We start from the raw sequence: 24,585 nt of genomic DNA on the forward strand, positions 1-24,585 counted from the left end.
GGGATCCCTCCTTTTGCTGTGCTGGGGTTAGAGGCTGTCAAGCAACTATGGGCTGCTTTGAAAGTTTCACTCTTCCCTGTCAATGTCTCGGCTGTTACACAGCTGGCTGTTTGGGAGGGGCTCTATGAACCTTGCTCCAGAAAAAAATAATCCTTGAAAGTTGTCACACTGTAAGGTATTTAGAATTATTTTTTTTTTCAGGATAGAGAAGTGAAATTTTCTTTGTAGCTTGGACTGCCTTAGTCCGCCTTCAAAAGCAGGAATACCTACAGCATCTAAGCTCAAATACAGAGTGCAGCTCCATCAATTCCACTGAATTTTTTTTCCCCCCACAGCACAGCTCAACACTTAAATGTGTTTTCCTACCAAAATCAGGCAGGTACTTGCTTTTGAAATAGATGAAAGAGAAAATAAGAAAGGCACTGTAATTAGTATATCATTTACTGAGCAGTTATGGGGTCAGACATTGTCTGGGAGCTCAGCAGAAAATAATTTGCATCTATTTGGAACTGCACGTTAACAGTTGTCAGCCTCCGTGCTTTAGCCAGAAAGGCAATACAGACAATATGGGATCTGTAGGTGGTGAGAAGACAGATTCAGTTAGCTCCTAATTCTCTGTCTTTCCATGTAACCACTGAAGGAAACCATTGGAAATTAACCAGCAAGTTTAAAATGCTCAAATGTTTACTTTTAAAATGTTCAGAAGAAAAGGTGATGAGCAGGAACAGGGTTTGGAGCAGTTGTCCGTATGGAGCATGCTCTTCTGAGAAGGCAGCCCCTTCCAGAAGGCTCAGCCGTGAACAGCAGCCCCTGCCCTCTCACCACTGCGCCGCCCATGGGACAGCCGGCGCGGTGGCCCCTTGGCCTGCAGGCGCGTATTCGCCCAAGTGGTCACACAGCTGGGTAGGCAAATCCCGAATGGATCAGTCCACTGGGACGCCCTACACGGACTCCAGCCACGTAACAAGGCGGTGCCGTACCTGGGCTAGTTCAGGGGTGCTGCCTTTCACAGGAAGAGTTTTATGTGCCACGGCTGCAAGATGGCTGAAATGGAAACCACAGTGAGAATGCTGAGACCCACCAAGTCTCTTGAAAAGAGCAGGGCTACAGGCTACAGAAGGCAGCAGAACTGGAAGAGCCACAACTGCAGCATGCCAGAGACTTCTCTCCAACAGCCCCATTCACCTGGCTGAGGGAAGGCATGGGTTTCTGTAGCCTGCAGGTTGTCAGGACATGCAATCAACAACTTAGTGCTCCTAAAATAACCCCAAAACAATCTCTCCACTACCCGACTCCCCACACCCCCCACCCCACCCCCCAAAAAAAACCCCAACAAAAATGCACCCAAAACTGGTCTGGAAAGATCCTTGAGAGCCTGCCCTGCCCCTCCTGAGGCGCAGGACTCATACAATTTTCCTGAACTTGTTAAAGCCTTCCCCATACGCAGGCTCCACATCTTCCTCTGCAAGTCCCCTCCAGTGTTTCGCTGTGCTGTTAAATCAGACAGGTCGCTCTGGGGACCCTCCCTATGGAGGTCACCTACGCAGTATGACCTACAGTAATAATATGCTTTGTCCTTTTCAATGCATAGGCTGAGATCAGTAGTTAAAAGGGGTTTGGACAAAATTTCTTAGCTGAAATTTTGAGATTTGAGAGTATACTATCAGCTCAAATCTGTTCTTTAAGATATGATCAGTCCAGCTTGATTTTGGGTTCAGACACTGGGTTACAACCAAGTGATTCTCTTTTCTTGAAAGCAGTTTCTGAGGAGGTTCCTGGCTCCTTTGTTCCTGGTTCCAACCTCAATCTCTACTATTTATTATATCATTTGCTACCTTTCCCACTCCAGAGAAACTGTCCCACAGATTTACGTCTTCCCACTCTCTTTACTCTTCAAAGCAGTGCAGATGTGAGGGCTGCAGGGCCAGCTCAGGAAGACCTGTCCTTACCAGAGACGGACGCCAGTATCAGCAATCACCGTACCTAAGTGTGAGGAGGTAGCTAACAATGTGCTTGGGTTGCAGATCCTGAGAAGATCTATAGAGGACTTCATCGTACCTGTGAAGAAAGAAAAGGTTGGGTTGGTGTTAAAGTGGTAGGAAGGCGTACTCAGCTACAAGGCACGGCAGACTTGAAGTCAGAACAAACACACAACCACAACTGCAGAATTAATGAAAATAATCTTGTGAACCAAACCTAAGCCACGTAATTAGTACAAAATTGTTTATTTCTTCCTCGTTGACTTATTATTGAAGGAGAGTGCTTCTGCTCCTCGTCATGCAGACACCATAGATGGCAGAGCTCAGAGAGACAGGCTATAGCAAAGAGAACACAAGAGCTATATTTTATATTTGCTCCTGGAACGTTATGTCTGGTTTTACATTTCAACACTAATTTTAAGTGTCTAAGAGCAACCAACATGTATTAAATAACCAACGCAGTCAAAATAATCCCTTGGAAGTTGTTGCCTTTAGTAAATGCAGCTTAGAATTTTAAGTAGCTAAAGGGAATCTTGTAACATTAGAAAAGACAAAACCAAAGTGGGTTTACAGAATTGTGGAATAAAATCAACTTATGTAAGACTGTATTAAACTGGATAATACAGGGAGAGTCATGGAAATCCATGTTCTCTTCATGTGTTCTGCTGTCCCCTTGCACGCATCTTTTTCACAGCCTGCAAGAAATTACTGACAACACCTCTGGAGCAGAATAGATTTCAAATTCAAAGTGGGGAGTGGACTTCCTGGTCTTTGCTCAGCGCCCAGGCCCATCCCCACCAGCATGCCCACGCTGAACTTCCCTGGGATCTTCCGCCTTTAAAGGCCAGCTGCAGGAGAACTGGCGAGAGAGCTCTGGTAACAGGGGAGGGCTCAGCGGTCACTAAGGGCTACACCACCAGGGAGATAGTGCCCTCCATTCCCTTGGCGGGCAAACTACAGAAACACCTCTGGCAGGTGCACTCATCAGCTCATCTCAGCCAGCACGCCCCAGGTGGCCACTGTTCAAACCGGGAAGGTCACTGCCTTTATACCACTGCGCAACAGGTGCGAGAGAGACAAAATCAGGGGAACCTCTGCGTTGTCTCAGGGACAGCTTAGATACCAGCACCTGTTGGCCCCGCAGTGATGTAGGTACAGAACAATTACTATTAACTTAACAAGCACCATCAAACAGCTATTAATAAAGCTTCATGGAGCAATAAAGTCGGTATCAAATGAAGGGGCCCCTTTTGATACCAACTTTGTTGCCTCATGAAGCTGCCATTTCAGTGTTGGCCTATGACAACTTGTTAGATTAAGTCACCAGTTAAATAATACACTTCTGCAGGGATATATGTGCTACCTTCAATCTACTGTTCATTAGTCTGCAAAGTTAATGGTATTCAGAACTGTTCAGCTTATTTTAAGAGCAAATGTTTGGTAGCTTTTCAAAACAGCAGAAGCAGAGCCCCAGGAAGTGGGCTTCTGACAGCTCAGGAGCATTTATCATGGCAACTTTTCAAGAAGAATCTACTCACGGCAACTCACAAGGAGGACTGAACAGTAATTGTTACTCCTGAAATCACGGGATATTTAAACATGAGTTTGTTAGCCACTAGGTGTCTGGTCTAATGGAAAACCTAAATCCTGCTTTCTGCTGGAAGTCAGGGTCCCAGGAGATGTTTCATACAGATTCCATATGGTGCCTTGCCAGGCCCAAAGACCTCTGCGATAAGCAGACCTGAAGCGCTATAAAAACAAGAGCCCTGCAGTGGAGCAACATCCTCTGTTGGAAAATGGACACATCTGGGATGCAGCCGTCCCTGCAGATCAACCCGAAATACATTGACCCTGTCAGTTTTCACACATAAGACAGGCTGATCTGATAAAAGCCAAGAAATGACCCACAAGTTTTCTGTGAAATACAATTACACTGGATAAATAAGACACTACTAGTCTTATTTAGAGTGCTGGCTGGTCCTGCTCAAGAGAGCATGCAGCACGCAGTAAACTGCAGGCAGACCTCTTGAGCCAGTTAATGGTAGGACTCTGCAACCTACAGTTGCAGGCTGAGAGGAGCCACCTGGGATTCGGGCACAACTTTTGGAAGTCCGAATTTTAAACAGATGGTCTCAAGAAGGCCTTAGGGTGGCCAAAGGAGTTAACGCCCTGCAACATGCAGTGCGCAATGCGGTATGTAGGACCTCTCACTAGGAATGCTGAAAGCCTCAATTCCAACTCCATCACAGGCTGCACAACATGGACAACTCCCTTGTCTCTGTATTTTAATTACGTACCTGTGAAATAATGAAAACAAACTGCTCAACTTTAAGACTGAATTAATGAAGCACACTACTGCTTTTAACAGAGATTAGCTGCGTATATTCAGTAGCTCTGAAGGATGTTGAGCTACCAAATGTGCGCGCACATACTCCGTTTCACCTCACCCAGGAGCAATTCCTCTCTCCTTTCCCACATGAAAAAACCAGAACCAGAGGGACCAAGCAAATCTGCAGCTAATATTTATATGGAGCGTAGCATATTTCTGTGAAGACAAGAAATAATTAAGAGGCTCATGTACACAGAGCACGTTCCAAATATTGCTTTTTCCCCTCATGTGGCTTCTAAAGTCCATGACGATTGCAAGTGAGGGCTACTGTTGCAATCAGTATGACCCAACAGACAAGCCATTGCCTGAAACAGCCATTTTTCTCTTATGATCATGCAGTCTGTGCCTGCTCAACAGGCTGGCAGCAAATCCAGAAGTTTATTTTAAGGGAACTGGTATTTGGAAGGAAAACCAGACAAACCTGAGAAGATGCTGAAGAACAGAGATGGCATCTGGCTCTTGCAGGCACGCCACATTAACGTCAGTTAGCTGCGCGTCCCCATGCATCTGTTCTAAACTAAAATGTAAGAATGAAAAACAAGTGTTGGATGAAAAACTCTTGTTAGCAAAGCTGAAAAAGAAAAACAGTAATTTGTGTTTTTAAGAAAAAAGGGTAGGCATCTTCTGCTCAAGCTGAATGGAACACTGGGACAGACTAGCTGACTTCAACCCAAGATGAAAAGATTAAAATTTGTGCTAGCCATTCAGTATCAACAGGATTAGAGATATGCACGGACAACAGGTCCAGAAGCTGATGCTAAAAGGAGTAGGGAGGTACCCTAGTACCATCAATACCTAGATGATAAGGGAGTACAAGAGGAATAGACTACAAAAAGGGATCAGGCTTGCACACTCTCCCTGAATACCATCTCCTGTTACCATTGCCTCAAGCAGAGCACCAGGTTGGTACGGACTTTGAGCCTGATCCAGGAAGGTATCTTACATGCTTTTATGAAAATACATATCAATGTCTGCATTAAAAATGCCCTGACAGATCACTACAGTTGATAAAACTGTTCAAAATGGACTCTTCTGAAATTCTGTTAAAAAAATAATTAAACATGTCAGGTGGACCTGAGTCAACAGGAAGGGGTCTGCTTTTAACCTTGTGTACCAACAGCGGGAAATAACAGGATGTTAAAAACAAAAACCAAAACCCACTAGCCACAGTGGTAGCCAAAAACATCGAAGTTCCATGATTTTTGTTTTTACATCAGTTTCCTTAATCATGGGCCACTGTTCTTCATCACTGACACCAACCACACAGAGAGGCTGTTCTAGAGCTGAGGAAGTTCGTGGACAGTTTGCTCAGCCCTGTGGAAATGAGGTGGGAATTTCATTTTAATTTACTTGCTCTTCTGGGAATTCTCAGCGATTCCTATCATAAACTCACACCTCTGCTGAAAAAAATGATCACATGTCATATTTAGGGAAGGAGTTAACACTACTACTTAAAGCAGTAAGTTAGTAAGGTTAAAATACATGTCAAAACTGTACTTCTGCATACAAACGCTCCTCTTACCTATGGAGTCTGGCATGGGTGTACTGCAAGAACACGCCTGTATCTCCACGACTTTGAAGAGCTCGCTCCCAGCTAAACTGATAATCAGATGACAGAAGGCCTCGGAAGTCCTGGAACAACAAATGAATGTCACCTAGATATGGCTCTCCATCTCAGTTTTTAACTTTTCACAGAAGATGCAAACACCTCAGGAGGCAGCCCCAGACTCACCTGAATGATCAGTGCCGCAAGACCAACTTTCTCTGCTGTCTCCGTGGGGTCTTCTGTCTCTTTGGTTGCTGAAGAGAAACAGAGAATAAGAAATCAGAAGTCTGTAGCAGCCTAACGACTCCCTTGCTCAGACTTGGAGATGCCAATAAAACAGCATCTTTAAAACTGTGAAGTAGCAATATGGAAATTGTCAGGATGCACACAGCAAGAAGTCCAGGATACAAATCTTTCTTAGAATCACAGAATCATAGAATGGTTTGGGTTGGAAGGGACCTTTAGAGGTCATCTAGTCCAACCCCCCTGCACTGAGCAGGGACAATTAGATCAGGTTGCTCAGAGCCCCGTCCAACCTGACCTTGAATGTCTCTAGGGATGAGGCCTCCACAGCCTCTCTGGGCAACCTGTTCCGGTGTTTCACCACCCTCATTGTAAGGCATTTTTTCCTTATATCCTGTCTAAATCTATCCTCCTTTAGTTTAAAACCATCACCCCTTGTCCTGTCACAACAGGCCTTGCTAGAGAGATTGCCCCCATCCTTCCTATAAGTCCCCCTTTAAGTACTGAAAGGCTGCAATAAGGTCTCCCCACAGCCTTCTCTTCTCCAGGCTGAAGAAGTTGAGATAGAGCTGTTTCTGATAGGCTTTTTCTCACTTCCCCTAGTATGTGTAATGCAGATTTTAAGGTCAGAAGGGTTCATTACAACAGGCTAGCTACACTACACTAAATTCCTCTTCACAATTCAGACACCCAGTCTCCAAGGTCAGGAAAAGAATGACAGGGCAATTCAGATTTTGTTTAAAATCTGATAAAAAACATCAAGTGATATGGAGGCATAAATAGACAAATTATTCCAATGGCTAATGGAGCATTTGGATGCACATTTAGAGAGTATTTACACCTTCCACTGTAGATACCTAAACTGACTGTACTCGGAGAATCTGAACTGAGAGAATGATAGAATGGTTTGGGTTGGAAGGGACCTTCAAAGATCAGCTAGTCCAACCTCCCTGCCACAGCCCGGGACATCTTCAGCTAGACCAGGTTGCTCAGAGCCCCATCCAACCTGGCCTTGAACACCTCCAGGGATGGGGCATCCACAGCTTTTCTGGGCAACCTGTTCCAGTGCCTCACCACCCTCATCGTAAAAACTTTCTTCCTTCCAATCTAAACCTACTATCTTTCAGTTTAAAACATTTGTCCCTTGTCCTGTACTACAGGTCCTGGTAAAAAAGTCTTTCTCAGTCTTATAAGCTCCCTTTATATAATGAAAGTCTGCAATAACATCTCCCCACAGCCTTCTCTTCTCCAGGCTGAGCAACCCCAACTCTCTCAGCCTGTCCTCATAGGAGAGGCATTCTAGTCCTCTGAGTCCCTCATCCAGACCCGCTCCAATAGGTCCATGTCTTTCCTGGGCTGAGGGCTCCAGAGCTGGATGCAGCACTCCAGGTGGGGTCTCACCAGAGCAGAGGGGCAGAATCATCCTCGACCTTGACCTGCTGGCTGTGCTGCTTTTGATGCAGCCCAGGTTACAGTTGGCCTTCTGGGCTGCGAGTGCACATTGTTGGCTCATGTCTAGCTTTTCATTCACCACTACCCCCAAGTCCTTCTCCACAGGGCTGCTCTCAATCCCTTCATCCCCCAGCCTGTATTGATATTGGGGGTTGACCCAACCCTGGTGCAGGACCTTGCACTTGGCCTTGTTGAACCTCACATGCCTACCTCTCCAGCTTGTCAAGGTCCCTTTGGATGACATCTCATCCTTCTGGTGTGTCAACTGCACCACTCAGCTTGGTTTCATCTGCAAACCTGCTGAGAGTGCACTCGATCCCACTGTCTATGTCATTGATGAAGATATTAAATAGTATTGATCCCAGTATGGACCCTTGAGGGACACCACTTATTAATAGTTTCCACCTTGGACATTGAGCCACTGACGGATAACTCTTTGGACATGGCCATCCATCCAGCCAGTTCCTTATCCAACAGCCCATCCATTAAATTCGTATCTCTCCCCTGTAGAGAGAAGGATGTTGTGGGGGATCATATCAAAGGCCTTACAGAAGTCCAGGTAGACGACATTCATAGCTCTTCCCTCGTCCACTGGTGCAGTCACTCAATCATAGAAGGCCACTAGATTAGTCAGACACGATTTGCCCTTCTCCCTGGGTAGACATGACAACAACCTCTCCAAAGCTGCTCTAACTAAATAGACTGAACTTAAGTCTATCATCACAAAACCTAATTAATCTGGAAGACTCTAAGAGAGAATGCCTTCACAACAGCTGCAGAGACATGTCTGCAAAGCCATTTCCAGCTTTTTCACAACTCACGCGATATTCTTCAGCAAATAAGCAACATGCTGTTGTGTACAGAAATTCACCTAAGGGCCTGTTTCATTCCCTGTCTCACAGGGAAGTTCACAGGCCCAAGCTGGTGCTCCAGTTCACCAGAAGTGCAGCAAACTTGCCTATATAACAGCACTTCAGATGCTGGATCTTCTGGGAAATCAATTACTTGTGCTTGGACCCACAACCTTGCCTAGTAAAAAGGTGACGCTTCTGACATACATAACACTTTCTATTTTTAAACTCAGATAACAGTGTACTCTAGCAGGGTCTCCTCTTCCTGATTGCCTGTACTGGAGAGAAAGGAGGGTTCTTATCACAGTCTTTCACAAGATAAATCTGTACCACTTTAGCAAGGGCCAAGTGCATGTTTTTATTGTGGTATATGTAATCTATTAAATTTGCAGAGTTCAGCTTACAATTTCCTGTCCCAGCCAATTTCCCACTAGCAGCAGAATATACAGAATTCAGCTGTTCTCTTAAGGCACTGCTTAAGCTGAAACAGTTTTGCAGTACAGTTTTAGTACTCTTAGATTTCTGCCTTTTACTTTGCTATTTCTTCGTGCCAGGTCAGCAATGCCAACTGAGACAACTTTGAGTAGTTCACACTACTCCTACTTTTGCTATTTACAAAATTCAGAAAGGATTAAGTTTGAAAAATGTGGGGATAGTTCATAGCCCTGAGAAGTCTCAGACTGGCTATTCGTTCACAGAGACAAATATGTTTAGATTACATTATTACTTTTCATAACTGAGATTTGTTTCAAAACAGAACAACTGTCTCAGAATTCAGGCTTTTGTTTAGATGCTTGATGAGATGCAGACAAAGCTGTCTAAGAGAAAGTAAAGTGGCAAAGGAGGTAATAAGCATTACAGAGGGGATTTATGTGGATTGCAGGATTCACTGAGATGAGTAGAAAGAAAAAGGATGCCAGTAATGGTAACATAACTAGCACAAGAACTGTGTACAGTTAAAAGCAAAGAGTTTATACAAAGGTAGTTAACTAACCAGCTCCAGCTCCACACAGGCATGATTTTTAAAGCTAGCATTGGCTGTTAGATGCCCAGCTCCCCAGATCTTCTCAATGACAGTGAGGCATTTTGATGCCACACACAAGTATGTAATATCTTCCACTGTGTATCCAAATGCTTTTCAGACCTTGAAGACATTGCTATGAGTCAGGGATTTAAGATTTCTAATTTAAGAAAGGGGAAGTAAGGCAGGAATTAAAACATAGGAGGGAAAAATTCTACAAGCACAGGTAGTATTTATGGTCTAACGGATAACTCTGGGGAGCGCTGCAGTGCCATCTGAACACATTGCTTCTTTCAGCTGATCTTCTGCCTGCTGCTTCTGCAATGGAACACCAGTCTGTACCTCTGCCCTGTCAGTTCAGTCCAGCATAAAAATAAGTTTGCTTTGCACTCAGCTATGATACTGACCTTTAAACTGAAGCTCTAAGCTCTATTCCTCTCTGCAGTAAAACTGGTTTGAATCCGAGGGTCACCCTTCTATCATTCTGCCTGCCCCTCCTCCTCCTTGCTCACTCTACAAGCAAAATTATCTGGATTAAAAAAACCGAGGAGGCGGAGCAAGGAAGGTGCACACTACTTAACCTGATACGTTCATTGATTCAATTCAGCACCTAAGTCCAGAAAGCACAAGAGGGGGCAGCATTTCACTGGGAACTGCTTGAAATCTTCACTGCGTCAAGAGCAAACAGCTCTAGAGCCACAGGCCGAGGCACAGGCAAACACCCCCTTCAGCAGATTCTGCTGCAGAGCACTGACCTCCTGGGGACTCCGGAAACAGTCGTGAGGCTGGGAGGATGGCAGGGAAGTAGTTGCAGACAAGCTACAGTCAATCTTGCCAGAGAAAACTGTCAGAGCTACAAATCCTTTGGATGAAATCTGACTGTTCCCTGAACTCCAGCCCCAGTCTCACTGTTGACTCATTTGTCCCTCCAGAAAAAAAGTAACTGTTGTCCCCAAAAGGCAGGTGCGTCCTTCCCAGTGCAAAAGCACAATGCAATAATTTCACCGAGTGTTAAAATTTGCAGATCTGTAATTTAGGGAAGTTCACAGAGTTGCAAAGGATTATTTTAACATTGTTTATATTATGGGAGATACAAAAAGCACACGGATCAGGGCATATCCCTGAGATTAGTCTGATGCGGGGAAAAGTGAACGGTAGAAAAGACGACAAGTTTTTGATCAAGACAGAACATCAAAAGAAATTAATAAGACCTGAAAGAGCTAACTTTTTGCAGAAGCCATGTTTTGTAACATCCTTGAGCGAACTTCATTTAAAACATCTTCCAGGAAAATTACTTCTCCTCTCCGAGTCTTCATCCCTTGAACTAGACCAAAAGACACATGCTGGCACCTGTGTTGAAAAGCAGCAGGACCTAAAATTACATTTTAATCAAGAGAAATGTTTGCAGTGTTTGTTCAGAGCTGGATTCTTACCAGGAAACAGCAATAGCAGCTGAATAAATAGCACTCCAATGTGGGAAGCTTGGTGATATAATCAGTAACTCTCATTTCAGCAACCAAAGCTCCATACTTATTGTATAATGGGAAAATTATGATCAGAATTATGATAACCTGGTCATTTGTGTGCTCATGGGAACCTCTCTTGCTACTAGCTTTAGTACAGAGGACTCAATGCAATAAATTGCAATAAATTGAGGAGAGGCAGGATGTAGACAGATCAAATTACTGTGGCAACACAGATCTGTTAATAACATTAGAAAGGGAGTTATAATAATTCCATTGTAGCCACATTAAACTAAAAATGTAATTAATCATTGCTAATAATAAAACATTCATTGCTTCTGCTCACAATAATCCCAAGCATTATTCTGGATCCTAAGGCAATTTTAGTGCAACTTTAAGCACTGTGAAAGGAGGCAGACTAATATTCCTGAAGGCTAAAATCCTATATTTAACCACAAAAGACACACAGTCTGTCGGAGAGGAATGTGATTTAGTCTGCAGACCCATTATTAACCTTTACTCAGATTGCTAACAGGATTGGTAATTACAATGAGTAACAGCGGGGATACGTTTCCCTGCAATAGATATTTCAAGCCTGAAGCATGATTCAAACTCGGATTCTTATCTCTGCTAAAATATCATACTTCAAGAAGTAATTGTTTAATATGTGATCACACAACATCCCAGAAGCTATGCCATAAAGTCTCTGAAGGAGACCCTTTTTCCCATTCTTACATCAAGCAGTTTTGAAAGAACTGTTAAATGAGAGACACAGCTGTTTTTCAGATCCTGAACACATGGCGATGTCTCTCCCTTCACAAATAAAGCAGACCAGCAGGAGTGGACGTAGAGTTGAGAGGACCTGAGGCCCACGTTGCACACAGTTCTGAGGGTTTCATTTTCTTATTTTTTCCTCCTTATCAGACTAGCATTAGCTGGGTCCTATGGGCCAAATGTCTGCTTGCACTCTGGAGTTCATTAGTTGCACACCAGCAGAACATCTTGTATCTTAGTTTATCCAAAATGCCTACATGATGTGCTACCGTGTGGTGGCAGGTAGACAGAATCAGGAGATTCTCTTCAAAAGAGCACTCCACTGACATTCCAATGCACATATTAGCCATTCTTTAAAAAAAAAAAGAAAAAGAAAAAAAGGTATATAATAAGATTCATAAATACATACCTTTCTGCCCAGTCATAACCCATGAGCTTCAGTATTTGGAACAAATGTTGAAAGTGATTATTTTGACTTTTATCTGTCTAAGGAATAGAATTGGTGCATATCAGAAAACATTCCAAGCTTGGGAAGGATTAGTGTTTAACACACAGACACGCAACACCACAGATACTGTGCCAGTAAAGTCACTGCATGCAGAATTAAGACCTATGAAGACAGGCAAGACTTGAAAAATGTAACAGCTGGAATCTATGGCAATGGGATTTTGCATCTTGTCAGAAAAAGTAATTAACCTTTTCAAAAATGGTTATTCCTAGGTCATGAAGGCAAAGCCGTGAAGTGAAATGAAACCTTGATGTTCTTTAGTGTCATGTAATCTGTAAGCTACCCATCAAACAAAATGCCTCCATTTGCACTTCAGAACTTTGCCGCTCCTGTTATATTCCCATGTTTTACATCACCAAATTTAAGGTTCCTTTGGCTTAGAAACAGAACGCCTCTTTCAGCCCTCTGTCTCCAGAACCTACTAGTTTCTTTTGTCTCCAGTGTGATTTGTGGAGCTTTACATCATTAAGTCAGGTGCATAATTAAAAAAAAAAAGCATACATGATCACATTTTCACATTAATGATGCATCTTGTGCTCTTCCACTTCCAGTGACTCTCTCCTATGCCTTAAGACATTTTCTCATAGAAGTTTCTTTATATCTAACAATGAAGGATCTTCGTCTGTGTTTCTAGCTACAGCTGTTGCTACAAAGTTCACTTTCCTACCTAGCTGCTTTGACTACATCACTCAAAGACTCCTTTATCCCTCTTTAACAAAAAAACACTGCAGTGATAACCAAGTAACTACCATTTCCTTATTTGTTTGGTGTTCCAAGACAGGGACTGAGCAGAGAGTGAAGCGCTTATCTGTGTTTTTTTTTTCTCAACTCTACCATTGTATCAAGCCCTCTAGGTCTGAATTCATCCCTGTTCTCCTGTTTTACAACAGATTATACGTCCTGTGACAGAAACTGGTTTGGTTTTGTGTGCACAACAGCATGTTCCTTGCCACCTGGACCACAATCACAGCATTTAAAAGCCTCTTAAAAGGACTGTAGCCTTTTGTGAGCAGATATTGTGACAAATCGTGGCAATACTCACTGACAAAAGACTTCAGTCCTTCTGAACTTAACTGCTTCTTTGTGACTGTTCACAGAGTAGAATTTTCAGCTAAAACTAAACTAAAAGCCAATTTAAGTTTGTAATTACTTGTCTTGACCAACATATATAGAAATAGCATACAGAAGAATATTTAAAATCCTCAACAGAAAATAATCCAATAATAATCTAATAGCTTTTTTAAATAATCCTTTAAACTCCTATAGAAATAAAAACATGAAAAGACAGGCCAAGATAAGAATATCTATCAGGCGGTACAAGCTGAATTCCAGGTTTCAGCTGGCCACCTGAAAACTAAGCATCAACTCCTGTGGGTTTGGGATGCTGTGTGATACTGCAAGAAGCATAACAATCAGTGTTTATTATGCTTGAACAATCCACACAATTAAAATTGCATGAAAACCATATTTGTTAAGAAGGATGGAAATAAATACTAGGAGTACCACACAACTTCATCTCTGCCTGTAAGTGTGTAGGTAGGTTGAAAAAGATGAACCTGCAGACATTACCATTTCATAAACCTCCTTTTTTTCATAGCTTCATAGCATGGCAAAAATAACACAAATACTCAAAAGTAAGATTTGTATTGTGAAGAATGGCAGTTTTTGTCCTTACAGGCCCCAAAATTATACATGTTCAAATGTAGTCTAAGTGGTTAGCTTTAAGGGAGAAGGTTGCAGTCTGGCAGTGTGGATTGTATTTAATTCTTCACATATAAAAGTGCTTTCATCTCCTGTGTTGAACACAACATTCAACAGAATCTTAGCACCTCGTTAATAATATGTCACACATTTTTAAGTATTTTGAATATTTTGCTCATATCTTTGGATTTTTATGAAATAAGTAGGACGTTTTAAAATATAAATTGGTGAATGCACTGATTTACAGCATTACAACTAACAAACCAATTTAATGTTCTCTTAAGCAAGTTGATCTGATGAAAATAGGATGCTCTTACAAAATAAGACTCAAGAGCCACTAAATAATTTTCTTGTATATTGAAATACATTTTAATTTAATAATTAAAGACTAAAATAATCAGTGTGCTCATTTAAACCCATGAAGTCCTCCCACCTCTGGTAACACTGAGTGAAGTCTTAACACACTACAAAGCGCTGCCACAAAACAGCAGCAAAACTCAGCAAGGCTGGCAGTTCCCTCATCAGAGTTTGTCCCACAAACTCTCTTAACAGCTCATGTTATTGCCCTCTCATTTTATGACCCCACTTTCTCAGCCCTCAGAAAGTCAGAAGTGATAGAAATACTAACCATGTTATCCAAAACCTACGCAACCTTAGCAAGGTTGAAAGAACAGGACTAGACAGGCTAACCTGTCGTTTCCAGCTTGAATGAGACATTGATTATAACTGTCAGGTCGATCACGCCACAGTCCGGTTTTGCTGCCTGCCTGTTTGGACTAGGAGTGTATCAAAGAGGCCCAGGTAAGGAAATGAACAGTTACTGGAGTTCAGCCATGAGCAGCCCAGCAGCTCAAGACTATTGCTTCTGTACTTGCTCGCTCCAGTAGCTTAATATTCATCCCCCATCCTGATTTGTGCGAAATACCCACCCACTTATTTTCTTTCTTTCTAATTGTTCCTTCTCCCTTGGTCCCTACTACCTCATGGTATTAAAAAATACAAATAATCACCTACCCACATGAACTAGGGAGGAAGCTTCCTTAACTCCTAACACATTCCACTTTCACAGCCACACTGCTCTTCAGTACCAGTGAGTCTACTACATCCCAGTCAGTAGAGGTAACCTCCCCCCAAAACACTGCAAACCCACCCTATTCCATGACCTTCTGTGGGAATGACAAGTTAGTGGAAACTTCTGGAAGACTGAAAATAAAAGAAGGAATGTGACTTAACTAAAAGTCACACTTTATCTGGGTATTTCATTTTATGCTTACTCTCCCCCTCCCCTGAATAATGGTATTTGTAACATTATATTGGCTTTTGAAAGAGTTGCACCAGAGAAGATTTATGGGCATTGCCAAACGCATCACAAAGAACATGCCTGAAACCTGCAGATTTTCTTCCACGGGTCATTAATTGACTTTGTTTTATAAAACATGGTTTTAAAATTTTTTTTTTCTAAATGTGGGAAAAAGAAAATTTAAAAGCACATGTGATATGTCCTTGGTAATGCTAAAGGAAAAAAGTTTCACACAAGTGAGGAGATAATCCCGCCATTTGTTACTGATAATGCTGGAATAGTTGAAGAGCAAAATAATCAAACTAAGAAACATAAAAAGATTCCCTGTCTACAACTGCTCCAGACTGATTAGCAGGACTTTATGTGTGATTTCTACGTAATGAAACCAAGGCATTGTTCAAAGCCATAAAAATTTACATTTCAGATAAGATATCAGGACTTTAGGGTAGACTCAGATTCATTTTAGTACATTAATTTCTCAATTCCTAATTAACATTTTACAACCTCTTATAACACCAGCAGCTTTTTCTGACTTGTTTAAATATTAAATACAACATTTATATAGAAAATACAATGCAATTGAGTAAAAGTTCCTTTAAAATTAATTGCAATGAATTTTTAAAATGAAGAATAACTCTAGAGCTGATTTTTCAGCTGTTCCATGGGTCATGAACTGAAACAGAACACAGAAACGCTGCCACATTGAGGCACAGTTGTTGGGCAGTAAGGGCATCGATTTTACTGCCAAAAATACCATGTGCCAAAGTTATACTGGGAGCAAGAGGCCCCCTGGATTATTGGCAAGAGTCAGGCTCAGAAGTGTCTGGTGAATCTAGAATGACTTACCACATAAATCATAGTATCCCAGCTATGCTTATTCATTCGGTCTATAGCAGCAGCAAGATCTCTGGAAGAGATAATGAGAAACTATTGGGACTTTCGCTCAAACACACCTCATTATTTGCCTCTTGGGAAAATAATCTGCTCTTATGGAGGCAAGAGGACTGCCAGATTAGAAGGATCCATGTATGCCTTACACAAAAAAAGAGGGCATGTATGCTTTGTTTTCCTTTTAAACCACCAGTTACAAAAATTACTGAGGAAACAGTTCTCATGCACAGAGTAAGTCTGGTCTCTGCCTGCCTGCTGGGACTCAGCTGGGAGACTTGAGAGAAACAACCCTCCCCTGGAAAACTAACCCAGTACTAGGTTATATGATAAAAAGCTCATATTCACACACACAAAGTAGTACAGAGAAACAACTTTCTCGAGACCCTCCCAGGGCTGTCATGAGAGAGCCACCAGTCCCATGTCCCAGTCTGAAACCCACCCCAAGGGTCAGCAGGAGCAGCTCTCTGGACCACCGTCTGACTGAGGAAGGTTACTGCCTAAGGAACATGGGATACAAAGGAAAAGCATTTTGCAAATGCTTTTTGCAATTTGCAATTGCAACAAGACTTACTATAGGATGCTTAGGGGAGGAAGCAAAGGTGGGAAAAGAAAGGAAGAAGGTGATAAAAGGGGCATGTGGCTTGTAAACCAATTGCTAGTTAATGGGTTTGTCCAGTTGTGCTCTGCACCTGGACAGGACAGCCTGTCCTGTCTTCTCTGTTTCAAACTTTTCCGAGGTAAGGGGGGGATCTCTCTTCTGTGTGCATGTGTGTTTGGAGGTCTAAGTATCAGCAACTGGAGTTGGGGACTACAGGTCATATAGGCCATGCATCTGTGGCACCAGCCACTGAAGGGACTGAAAGTAAGTGAAATTAAGTGATAGCAACTACAGTCTGACCTTGGGTTACAGGGACCAAGGTGTCAACAGCTGGAGTGAGGGCACACATGTCCACATGTGATTGACAGCAAATATCAAGCTGAACCAGCCCGCAACCAGGTGAAGGGCCCTGGGAGCCAGGTACGTGTGTGTCTTCAAAGGTGAGGCACCCAGAGGAGTCTGTACTGTCAGTATCAGGGTGTTCAGGCCAACTGTTAGAGAGACCATGGGGCCTGGGGGTTAACCGAGACCTGCCTGTGTTATTGTGTGTCTCTACATCGGAGGCAACAGGATCCAGGGCCAGCTGCTGGATGGACCACATGTCTAAGCCCGGTTACCGGAAGGATCTGCTGTGTCTGTGCCAGCAACTGGAGCGGGGCTATGGGCCGTGGGGGCTCACATGCCCAGGTGCCAGCAAGTGGGGAGACCTGGGGATCCAGGGGCCAGCTAATGGGCAGACTGAGTGGTGAAGCTCAGCTACTGGAGAGATCCACATTGTGTTTACGTACTCTAGACACATAATACATATGTATATTACTTATGGAGATAATATATATCACATACATACATGTGTATATATATACACACATATATACGTGTGTATTGCTTCACACTATTAGACCCGCACCCTAATCAGCCACAGAGCACAAATGGCTTCATTTTGTCCCCGTCAGAGTGCTGAGTGGTTTTGTCCGTGTTGCCCTGTTTGGTTGGCTCGGTGTATATATGCGTGTGTGTTTGAGTGCCTGCTGGGAACAGCTGCTCAGCCTCACTACTGGTGGGACCTGTGGGTATGGAGCTGCGGCAGCTTTGCCTCTACCTGGCCACAGGATTCAGCAGCTCCCAAATGTGCAGGATTGGCCACAGCATCTCTCTAACTTGTCCTGAAAAGCTGTACGCAGTTTACCGTGAGGGCTAGACATCTGATTTATTTACATTACTGGCACAAAGAAATTGTTACGGCTTCCATATTAAAATACGCGAGACGAATTTTAGGATACTGATGAGAAGGCAGGAAAACAGTAATAAAATTGATGGTACAGTGCTGGTGGTCCACTGAGTCAATGAAGACATGGCTGAACAAGCCATTTTTTAATGCATCACACCGCCAATAAACATTTTAAGCAAAGGGCTTCCTAAAACCTTCATCATTAGGCAAGTGTTTATTAGATGAAGAGATCCCAGCTTTGTTTTCACACTCAGCAGCTGTAGAAAGTATTATGATTTATGGAAAGAGGAGATTTACTAATAGACTGCTTAAGGGGAGGAAAAGTATTTAAAAGCAGTTGCTTCTACTGAGCCATTTTCATCCCATCATAGTTACATCGCTAGTTCCAGTTACAACTACTCATTCGTCAAGGTGTTCCATCCCTGAAATAAAAAGCTTCAAAATCTATACTATCGGTTACAAATGTAATCATGTACCAAACTTTACTGACAAAATAAATGGCAAGAAACACAAATGGGCTTACTTGCCTTGTTATATAAAGCGATGTGCCATCACTACGCATGACGGTGGAAAACGATGAGAGGTCTTTCTTTTCTGAAAGATCCACAATTCCTGTCCCTTTTCTGTAAGTTGAGAAAAAACACTGAAGGAACTGCAAGCCAGATCCAAAATACAGATAAAGTTCAGATAAGATAGAGATCAGAACCAAAATGAAGGCCTCTTGCCATAGAACCCCCCCTCACTCTAGACTGTCTTGTTCTTTCCTTGAAGGCTTTTGAAGACCGTTCCTCTAAGTTTGTTGTCACCACTGCTGATGCCAGGGAGCCGCCTGCCCACATTTTGGTGCACTCCATGACTACAGCTTCTATCCCAGTTCAGCAGGGTAGCACATCAAGGCAAGGATCTCATCTAACTCTGCTTGCTAAATGGCACATGCAGCTACCAAACTAAGTAACAGCCTAAAAGGCCATTAGGAGTCGAACACTGTCATTGCACCTAACGGGTCACAGCCAGGCTTCTGTGCCAGCCACAAGAAAAGGCAAACTTAATTTGTAGCTGTGATTGCACAAATGCTGTTGGCCTTCTACTAGAATGTACCAAAACTATCTAAAGAAAACCATTCCCTTAGATGACGTACACACCCCACTGATCGTATTTCATTTGAAATGCCACTGTGTTGTTAAGCAAACTATGCCAATAGATTGAATAATGAGTTCATACATTGTTTTCTGAAGGAGTCCTTTTTCCTCCAACAACTTTAGAACTTCCTGGGACTTTTTGTGGTAATATGATTCTCCAGAATATTCATCAAAGTGCACTCCTAGACGCTGAAAAGTTCCAAGAATATCAAAGAAGGGAAACATTGTTAGACTGAAGCTAATCATTTATTCAAATAAAGTCAGATGATAGGTCTGTCTGTGTCACAGGTCAGACAGAGTGCAAAGATCAATTTTATTCCAGGAAATGTCACTTCACTGTTAAAAGGAAAGGATGTTTTGATTTTAATAGATTTCTGCATTGGAATTAATCTCCCCAAGTTTAATAGAGTGTTGGATATAACATTCATGTGAAATTGGGAGTAAACTGGAGAGAGCAATTAGTACAAAAATAATCTGAGGTAAGTCTCTGTCACCGTTACTAGGAAGGCTGAGGGTACACCTAGGAGAGAGAGGATGACCTTAACTGTCAAAACTGGGTAAAATATAATAGGTTAATGTAAAAGACAAGGTTTTTAACTGAGGTCAACAAAGCTATCAGTCCACCAGCTTGACTCTTACTAGTTTGAAAAGGAGTTGGGAGAGAAAGATCTAGCTGTACCAGTCATCATGTGATCAATGACAAGTGACCATCATAATGCAGCTGCGCACACTCACCCTAATAGGTCAGCTTTCCACTAGAGTTATCAAGTCTTTGTCTCGCTTAGGAGATCTTAAGAGTACTTAGCTTGACTCCAGTGATATGTTTCAGGGAAGAAATTAAAGCACAGCCAGGTTACCTGGATTGTTGGGGAAAGGGCAGGCCACTTCTCTTTTGACTTTGCAATCAAGGATGAAAGAAGACATGACCAATTTTTACAAATACATCAAGAGGAAGGAAATGGAAAAGTGCAATTTTAAGTAAAAAATACTACTAGAAGGAAGTGGTATAAAACAAGTCACAAATTCTTTGGAGCTGCGAGTTGGAAAACAATGTCTAAGCCCATCAAAAATGGGCAGCCATTCCAGAATTTCCTTGCAAGAATGTGGGGAAGAAAAACACTAGCTAGTCGTCAGATGGACTCTTGGGTAAGATTACACAGTATTAATACCAAGAGACTTGATTCAGTGACAGGAGGTACATCTCACTCCTGTTTCCCAAATTCATAATATTAATTTTGTGGTCAGTAGCACAAACATCTCCCGTGAAACAGTAGACATTGGCTCCATTCCTGAGATCACAGTAATGCAACAGATGGCCTTATATTAGCTCAACTCAACCTGCAGGTAACTTATGCACTGATTACTATCGTAAACTCCTGCTGCTATAATTACTTATACTCAATTTAATATGCAACATACACAGCTCTGCATTATAACATTAGATCAGAAGCGTGAAAACAAAGTTATCTCCTAATAAAATTTCTTATATGGAAACTATTAAATTTAGCAGGTTCTTGCTGACTTCAAAGATAAAGCAAAACTGCACAGTATTTATCTAACAGTGATTTGCTTTGTTGCCTAGCTTCAGGGCTTCTGAGAAGGAAGAATTAGTCAAAGGGTCAATTACATGGACTCCATTAAATAAAATGCATCTAGGCTGTCAGCAACTAAAGTGACAGTCTGCTTGGATGTTAAATCAACTACCGTGCTTTTTCCAAAAGGAATGGGGCATAACCTGGCGTATTTAGGAACACCTTCCCCACAACACTGTAAAGTTTACTGGAAAGGCAATGAATTGGCAACGTTACAGCAACCTGTGTTCCTAGGTTCATTCACTGCCTGGCAGCCTCTTGGATGAAAAGGTACTGTGTGCTCTCAGATTGATGGAGCAACAGATAAAAAGAGACCATTTTACCAACCACACAGAAACAGCAGTGGATGATTTGTACCTTATAGATTTGGATGAATTCCTCAATACTGAAGTCGCGAAATTGTTTCCAAAGTGACAATGCCTGCTCATCATGCTCCTCCAGTTTTCTAAAGAAATCCTTAGCCAGCTTCTTTGTGTTTTCATCTTCTGCTGCTTTGTTAATCTGCACATACACCTAAAATATGAAGGCACTGAAAATGTTGATGTATAATCCTCTCCTCCAATAAAAATAAGCAGAGCAAAGTTCTACAAGAACAATACAAATAAATTTAAAGACAACATTTGTAACATCAAAATTTTAAAGCTGTGTTAAAGCAACACATTTCCTGTTTAAAGGATAAATGAGTAGTCCGAACTCCAACAGGAAAATGTGCAGCTTATCTTGAAACAAGACTAAGGCCATAATTCCTTACTGCTGTCGTTATTATCCTCTTCGTAACCTTGAAGCAAACTTCAGCAGCAGAGTATGGAAGAACTGATCTATGCATGAAAGGGAAACCATCACAGACTTTTAAACCAGAGACTTTTCTTCAGAGGACCACAAAGTGGATAAGGCTTCATGTTTTACAAGCTCAAACCCCACCCCTCCAAAAACCCAGTTCTCATCCAAAAGCCACTTACCTGTAGTACTATGCACCCATACTAGCACATGCTGTCTCTCTGTGGCTGAAGTCAGGCCTATGAATGTCAACATCTGACTAGACACTTACATATCTACTAAATGTATTCAAACTCTTGCATTAGCCAACTTTATCTACGTACAACAAATTTGGCTTTCCAGTTTGGAGAAGAGAAGGCTGAGGGGTGACCTCATCGCAGGCTACAGCTCCCTCAAGGGGGGCAGCGCTGATCTCCTCTCTCTGGTGACCAGCGACAGGACATGAGGAAATGGGACGGAGCTGCCTCAGAGGAACTTCAGGCTGGACATTAGGAAAAGGTTCTTCACTGAGAGGGTGGTCGGTCACTGGACCAGGCTCCCCACAGAAGTGGTCACGGCATCAAGCCTGTCAGAGTTCAAGGAGTGTCTGGATGATGCTTTTGGTCATATGGTTTAGTTTTAGGTAGTCCTGCAAGATGCAGGGAGCCCAACTTGATGATCCTTATGGGTCCCTTTCAGCTTGAGATATTGTATGGTTCTATTCTATGATAACATATTCCTTTATATCTAAAGGCCCAATATTTGCCCAGACAATGATTCCTTGCTTTCCACATGTAGCATTTTGAAAGCCCATAGAAAAGTTTTTAAAAAGTTTAAGTACTACACAAAAATAATTAACTAACTAGTGGTTATGCTATGATTTAGAACCAAATAGTTCAACACTGTTAAACTTTTAAGTCTTTGTAAGGAAGTTTTAATCCCAAATCATTGTGATCTTGATTAAAAAAAATAATTATTATAAATACTTCACTCCTGCAATGCTCAGGCAAGGAGTTTGCCAACAGTACCTTGCTTGAATGTGTTCCACCTATTAAAAAACCAGAAGGTTCCACTTTTGATGTGGAAAACCCTTGAACTTTTCCCCTTCCTTTTACAACCCAAGATTTTTAGAGATTTCAACAGAGAGTACTGCTGACAAGCCTCAAAGATTAATGTTTGCTTAGTTCTGCCACAAAAAAAAAATTTAAAGTAGAGGGAAAATCCAACCCTTTCCAAAAACAATGTTTCCCCTCCCCCATCAGTAGCTTCACACATTCTAACTTCCCCCCCCCCAAATCTTTGATGTTATAAAGCAAAAATAATGTGAAAGGCATATTTGCATCTGATCCTTGACCAAAATGGAGGGTGCAAAGAGTTTGGAAAGGTACATTTGTCTGTATATTTATTTATATAGAAATTGTGCTATGGAAAGTTTTTTTAAAATGAACTGTAGGAAAGATTAGTTTCCTACAACTGCAGAAAAACACCACTTTGAAACACACTTCAGTTTTTAATATAAACCAGGAATACAAATGAACAAACTATTAAAAATTGGGAATATTTGAGAAACTGATTTGGTCTCAAACAACTACTGTTTTAGAACCTTTTAGAACCTTTGACTAAACACTATTTTCTACACTTGAAGGTAATTTTTTTAAAGTTATAAAGCCTACATGCAACTGCAATATATGGTATTTTAAAGCTTTAGTGCAAAATCCAAGTATTTGTAATGAAAATCCTAAAAACGGACTCAAATTATAAATAAAAATTAAAGAATATGCAGCAATGCACCACCACAAGAATATAACTACTTCTTGTCATCTCTTTAAATCAGTCTTACAGCTCTAAAACACCTCCATGTTGAGAATCTATCAATTTTATTGAGCAGGCCTTAGGGATGAGGGAACAAGTGAACAGAATTTATCTATACCAGCTCATAGTAAGCTATGAAAAAAAAACTTTAAAAAAAGGAGCTACTCTGCCGCATAAACAATCTGCCCAATATGTATTTAGCTGTAGAGTATCCAAGTACTCAAACACAGTTTGTTCCTTTACCAGTAAACAGATTCATGCAAAACAGTTATCCTGTGACAAGTACCAAAAGATTGATGAAATCCTTTTTTGCTCATTGCACTGTATGATACAAGAAGTGACACAGGAACTGGTAAAGAGGAAGAAAAAAATACTAACTCAGATTATATTAAGCATATTTGAATGGAGCAAACCAACAACCAAAACCATATTAGTCCTGGAAAAACAAGGCTTGTTAAACTGCTTCAATCTTTACTGCTAACCTGGACAGTCCACTGACCCACAGAAATGCAATCTATAGCACCTGCACAATGCTGGTGGGCATGGTGGGCAACCGAGAGGGCAACCTCCTGCAATGAAACAGCCTTCCCTACTGCTGAAAGGGCATTTCCTGAATGCCTGTCAGCAGAAACTGCACCTTCTAACACTCCTGGCTCTTTACACTCATGGAAGAAAGAAGAGATTCTGCAGAGTCAGAACATTATTCTGGAAAGTGACTGTCACTCCTCCTTACCTATGTCTGCTAAGGCTCCATATTAGATACAAAACACTTTAAAGAGCCTTTTCCCCAACCACAGCAAATTGTGTATCGAGCAACATAAGTTAAACCTACTTATTCTAAAAATACTAGCAACAAGAGGACTTTTACACCATACATGACACTTCTTTTCACAACTGTGGTAGCCAACATACTACAGCATTAGGTGTGGGACACCTATGCCCAGTTAAGAGAGCTGATATTGTTCAACCAGCTGTGGTGGTAGCAGCAATCAATGCAACATAAATATCCATATAATCACCTCCTTTATGGGGCATGTTTTTCAGCTTAATGAAAGCTGTTTCTGCTGCCATTGCCTGGTGAAAACTATCTTGGATGCCATGGCCCAGGCTAGCATTGGTCCTTCAAGCAAGGTGGTTTAAATCCAACATGAGTCTCATCATAAACCTGCAGACATACCATTCTGTACAAAACTGACAGCTAAGTTAAATGGACTGTCCTCTGAAGTCCCTAGCTGGTCGTCTCTGAACTTACCTCAAAAAGGTGTTGTAAAGGACTGGATTTTAGCTTGTCTGTGTTGCCAAAGCGTTGGAAACCAACACCCAATAAGCCTTGAATAACAAT

General features: G+C 41.9%; 2 protein-coding genes across 6 annotated transcripts in view; one reads left to right on the top strand and one right to left on the bottom strand.

The window, feature by feature from the left end:
• RARS2 (arginyl-tRNA synthetase 2, mitochondrial) overlaps nucleotides 1–24,585 on the bottom strand; it is a 40,038-nt gene that overhangs the window by 527 nt on the left and 14,926 nt on the right. For all 5 annotated transcript variants that reach the window (XM_075087249.1, XM_075087246.1, XM_075087247.1 and 2 more), the window contains 12 exons: nucleotides 24,496–24,572; nucleotides 21,033–21,188; nucleotides 19,166–19,272; nucleotides 18,472–18,567; nucleotides 16,074–16,134; nucleotides 12,128–12,204; nucleotides 10,707–10,831; nucleotides 6,101–6,168; nucleotides 5,891–6,000; nucleotides 4,790–4,885; nucleotides 1,984–2,058; nucleotides 981–1,044 (listed from right to left, as the gene is read on the bottom strand). In XM_075087249.1, the coding sequence (XP_074943350.1) occupies nucleotides 981–1,044; nucleotides 1,984–2,058; nucleotides 4,790–4,885; nucleotides 5,891–6,000; nucleotides 6,101–6,168; nucleotides 10,707–10,831; nucleotides 12,128–12,204; nucleotides 16,074–16,134; nucleotides 18,472–18,567; nucleotides 19,166–19,272; nucleotides 21,033–21,188; nucleotides 24,496–24,572 (1,112 nt within the window). The remainder of the gene's footprint in view (nucleotides 1–980; nucleotides 1,045–1,983; nucleotides 2,059–4,789; nucleotides 4,886–5,890; nucleotides 6,001–6,100; nucleotides 6,169–10,706; nucleotides 10,832–12,127; nucleotides 12,205–16,073; nucleotides 16,135–18,471; nucleotides 18,568–19,165; nucleotides 19,273–21,032; nucleotides 21,189–24,495; nucleotides 24,573–24,585) is intronic.
• ORC3 (origin recognition complex subunit 3) overlaps nucleotides 10,256–24,585 on the top strand; it is a 66,203-nt gene continuing 51,873 nt past the window's right edge. The window contains exon 1 of the mRNA XM_075087242.1: nucleotides 10,256–10,260. The gene's annotated coding sequence lies outside the window, so the exon portion shown is untranslated. The remainder of the gene's footprint in view (nucleotides 10,261–24,585) is intronic.

The sequence above is a fragment of the Phalacrocorax aristotelis genome, chromosome 3, assembly GCF_949628215.1.
Source record: "Phalacrocorax aristotelis chromosome 3, bGulAri2.1, whole genome shotgun sequence".
NCBI lineage: Eukaryota > Metazoa > Chordata > Aves > Suliformes > Phalacrocoracidae > Phalacrocorax > Phalacrocorax aristotelis.